General features: G+C 34.4%; 1 protein-coding gene across 1 annotated transcript in view; it reads left to right on the top strand.

The window, feature by feature from the left end:
* Window positions 1-5,000, top strand: part of tank (TRAF family member-associated NFKB activator) — a 30,285-nt gene that overhangs the window by 876 nt on the left and 24,409 nt on the right. The window contains exons 2-4 of the mRNA XM_079820850.1: window positions 2,618-2,832; window positions 2,930-3,041; window positions 4,509-4,615. Of these exons, the coding sequence (XP_079676976.1) occupies window positions 2,734-2,832; window positions 2,930-3,041; window positions 4,509-4,615 (318 nt within the window). The 5' untranslated portion in view covers window positions 2,618-2,733. The remainder of the gene's footprint in view (window positions 1-2,617; window positions 2,833-2,929; window positions 3,042-4,508; window positions 4,616-5,000) is intronic.

Genomic DNA, 5,000 nt, shown 5'->3' with positions numbered 1-5,000 from the left:
TGCCAAGTTCCCATTGTGACAACTTAGCCCACATAGCCAAAGTACTTTTTTTAAAGCTAAGACATTAAAGTTTAAATATATATATATATATATATATATATATATATATATATATATATATATATATATATATATATATATATATATATATATATATATATATATAGAAATTGGCTTTAAAAAACAAGTCTGACCACAAGCCCCGGCGTCCCTAAAGACCCAGGAGTGAAATATGTTTAGGCATTTTAAATTTTAGACACATACATATTAAATTATTCCTCGTGTGGCGTATATTTCTGTTGCTTCACTTGTTTGATTAATATTGAAAGTGTTAAAGTGTAACGTTTACTAACTGTTTCTAGAAAACTGTTTTGAAACAGATTATTTGTTGTAGTATCTAGGCCGGGGCTAGTTGTCACAGGTCTGTATCTCAGAAGGCCAGTTACACAAACACTTTTGTTTTGGTTTTAAACACATCCAAACTTTACTTTTTTCTATTTGCTAACAAGTCAACAAAATAGACAACTATAGTCATTATTGGAATTGTCTGAATTGAGTATATTATGTCAGATTAGGGCTGGCTGTCACATGAGTTTTATATATTGTCATTTTGTACAATATATTTATGTGATATTTTAGCATTTCTGCTTTTTCGTGAATCATTTTGTGTAAGAAAACCCTAAAATAGGTTGTTTAATGCCAAGTTCCCATTGTGACAACTTACCCCACATAGCCAAAGTGCTTTTTTTTTAGACATTAAGGTTTAAATCTATGTAGAAATCAAATCGGCTTTAAAAAAACGAACCTATCCTGAGAAATATAAAAGTCTGACCACTAGCCCCGGCGTCCCTTAAGACCCAGGAGTGAAATATGTTTAGGCACTTTACATTTTAGACACATACATATTAAATTATTCCTCGTGTGGTGTATATTTCTGTTGCTTCACTTGTTTGATTAATATTGAAAGTGTTAAAGTGTAACGTTTACTGACTGTTTCTAGAAAACTGTTTTGAAACGCATTATTTGTTGTAGTATCTAGGCCGGGGCTAGTTGTCACAGGTCTGTATCTCAGAAGTCCAGTTACACAAACACTTTTGTTTTGGTTTCAAACACATCCAAACTTTACTTCTTTAATCTATTTGCTAACAAGTGAACACAATACACAACTATAGTCACTATTGAAATTGTCTGAACTGAGTATTTTAAATGTCAGATTAGGTCAGGCTGTCACGAGTTATATATACTGTCATATTGTACAATATATATGTGATATTATAGCATTTCTGCTTTTTCGTGAATAATTTTGTGTAAGAAAAGACTAAAAAAGGTTGTTTAATGCCAAGTTCCCATTGTGGCAATTTACCCCACATAGCCAAAGTGCTTTTTTTTTTTAGACATTAAGGTTTAAATCTAATAAACGAGAAATATAAACGTCTGACCACTAGCCCCGGCGTCCCTAAAGACCCAGGAGTGAAATATGTTTAGGCATTTTAAATTTTAGACACATACATATTAAATTATTCCTCGTGTGGCGTATATTTCTGTTGCTTCACTTGTTTGATTAATATCGAAAGTGTTAAAGTGTAACGTTTACTGACTGTGTCTAGAAAACTGTTTTGAAACGCATTATTTGTTATAATATCTAGGCCGGGGCTAGTTGTCACAGGTCTGTATCTCAGAAGGCCAGTTACACAAACACTTTTGTTTTTGTTTCAAACACATCCAAACTTTACTTCTTTAATCTATTTGCTAACAAGTGAACACAATACACAACTATTGTCACTACTGAAATTGTGTGAATTGAGTATTTTAAATGTCAGATTAGGTCTGGCTGTCACATGAGTTTTATATGCTGTCATTTTGTACAATATATTTATGTGATATTTGAGCATTTCTGCTTTTTCGTGAATCATTTTGAGTAAGAAAAGCCTAAAATAGGTTGTTTAATGCCAAGCTCCCATTGTGACAACTTACCCCACATAGCCAAAATGCATTTTTTAGCTAAGACATTAAGGTTTAAATCTAATAAACGAGAAATATAAACATCTGACCACTAGCCCCGGCGTCCCAAAAGACCCAGGAGTGAAATATGTTTAGGCATTTTACATTTTAGACACATACATATTAAATTATTCCTCGTGTGGCGTTTATTTCGACCTTTGCATGTTTGGCAAGACATAGTGAAGTTAAACTGAATCTACTGTGTGCATGCTACTTAAAAGTTTACTCTTCAGCACGCACTCAGAAAAAAAGGTACAAAAGCTGTCACTGGGGCGGTACCTTTAAACAAGGTAGACTTTTGTTTCTTTTAGGTACTATATGTACACTTTAGGTACAAAAGTGTACCTCTAGTGACAGCTTTTGTACCTTTTTTTTTCTTCAGCACACCAGGGAGCTTTGTAATGTGAAAGATAGAAAGGAGGGAAAAAATACTAACCCTAACTAGTTATTTAATATGTATAATTGAATATTCAGTATGATATTGAAGCACTAATGTAGACCAGGTGCAGGAAAATAAAGGACTTTCACAAGGACTATCAAGTGTGTGATGTTGGCAAAATATGAGATGTTAAACTGGCTTTGACAGTGTTGATGAAGCTTGTGTGTGTGTGCTTAGCTGTTTCTGCCAGGTCCAGTGCTAATCTCACTCCTCTGAGGTAAAGGAGGGGTTTGTGTGTGCCTGGGACGAGGGCCCGGGACCACCCGTTTCGGGATGTTACTGAAGGCCCCGGAATGGACAGGAACATCAGTGAGAAGCTCAACAAAGCCTTCGAAGCGTACCGCAATGCGTCTATTGAGAAAGAGATGGCCAGAAAGGAGCTACAGCATAAGGTGGCGTCTGTGAGCGATCAGAAGCGTCTTCTTTGAATCTGTGTGTTTGTGTGAGAGTGTGCAGACTGACACTAACACGGGCCCTTTGCTTCTGCAGACGGATCAGTATCAGCGGCACACTCAGCAGCTGGAGAGACAGATAGAGGAGCAGGCCAAGACCATCTTACATCTTAAAGCTGAGCTCAGTTCACTTCGTAAACATGCACCAGGTTAGAAACGGCGTTTGTCTTTACATGCATCAACTCAGAAGCATCACAATGAGAAAATGTGGAAATAGTCAGAAGTGTGTACAGTTTAATATAATAGTACACAGTCATTAAAACTGTGAAGTAACTCAAATGGAAATATAGGAACTATCGGAACTTCTTCAAAATTGCCACCCTTTGTCTAGTTTCATGAGGTACATTATTTATATTTCCTTTTGTAAAGACATTTGTAACGTTAAAGCAGAAGCCTTCACATCAAAAAGTTTAAATATAAAGTTTATAAAAAAAAATTATTCAAGTGTGTCGAGAGACATTTTTGACTGATGATGAAACAGAGGATTAAGAAAAATATAATATACATATATAGTAATATATATAATGAAACGAATAATATATATAATGCATAACAGTACCAGTCAAATGTTTGGAAACATTAATATTCTTTAATGTTTATGAAAAAGTCTCTTTTGGTCACCAATGCTGTATTTATTTGATTAAAAAAACAGTAAAACATTTTAATATTGTGAAATATTTTTTTTTTTTTAAGTGTAATATATTTATAATATTTTATATATATATATATATATATATATATATATATATATATGTATTGTTATATACACACACACACACACACACACACACACACACACACATACATACATAGAAATATTCACTTTATATAATATATATATATATATATATACACAATACATTTATAAGGGTAAATTTCCATTGTCACACTCTTTATATGGAATATAAATATATAACATTTGTTTTAATATGGAACAATAATTATTTTTGTGTATTACAGAATTAAGAATAAAGAAAGGATTACATGACATGCTCAATATAAGATGAAAAATGGTTTAGAAATCATTCCTACTACTATCTTTTCTGTATTCATGCGTTGTAAAAGCATGAATTTTCTTTGTATACATTATATAAACCAAACCCCAGCTGTCTTCACTCAAAAAAAAAAGGCTCGTAATCATAGGGGAACCTTTTTTAGTGCTATATAGCACCAATTTTGGTGCTTCAGTGGTTCTTCAGCGGTTCTTCAGAGGTGCTATATAGCACCTTAGTCAAAGAACCGGTGAAGAACCTCTGAAGAACCGCTGAAGAACCACTGAAGCACCAAAATTGGTGCTATATAGCACTAAAAAAGGTTCCCCTATGATTACGAGCCAAGAACCATTTTTGGTGCAATATAGAACCTTTTTTTTTTTTTAGAGTGTATAAGACTATAAATAAGCATTAGACAATTTAACAAACCGCATCATGCACATGAAATGCATGTAAGTGAAATTATAGTATTATGACAACTTGAAATATAATTGTATACATATGTTACATGCCCTGTGTTATTTTAGCAACACAAATGTTATGCATGCTTTTGATTCGATGACTGTTCTTGTTATTGTTGATGAGTTTGACTGAGATAACGTGGCCCTGTTTTTTTCTCTTCAGAGGAGGTCTGTGAGCCTGCGTACAGAAAACAGGAAGTAGAAACCTTGTCACCTAGCGATCATCGCTCTGACAACCCGTCCAGTTCCCACAGGACTAACCATTTCCTGGTGGGTGTTTTCTCTTAAAGTCCTTATATAAAGGGATGTGACTGGCCAGTGAGTTTTGCATTTCCCCTTTGCAACACTTTGGATATCCACCATGTTTTCTTTCTTCAGTTGTTGTGCAAATGCAGATTTGGTTGTGATGTAATTGTTCTGAAAGGACTTCTCTGACCGTGACCCCAGACCTCCCAGCCTTTATATTGTGTTCTCATTGTTAACCGCCTGTAAGCGCAGACAAACCTAATAGCTGAGTTTGCAGTGCTTTGCTAGTTATCCACAGTTCACTCGAGGGTTAAGTTGTGAGAAATGTGTGAAAAAGATGTAGTTCTCTCTCTTCACAGTTTGATATCATTTTTCATCGCTATCTGTCCATAGTGAGAATGTTTCTCTA

Source organism: Gobio gobio (genome assembly GCF_949357685.1).
Source record: "Gobio gobio genome assembly, chromosome: 7".
Classification (NCBI taxonomy): Eukaryota; Metazoa; Chordata; class Actinopteri; order Cypriniformes; family Gobionidae; genus Gobio; species Gobio gobio.
The sequence above is the reverse complement of the archived record's forward strand: the minus strand, read 5'-3'. Positions and strand labels throughout refer to the sequence as shown.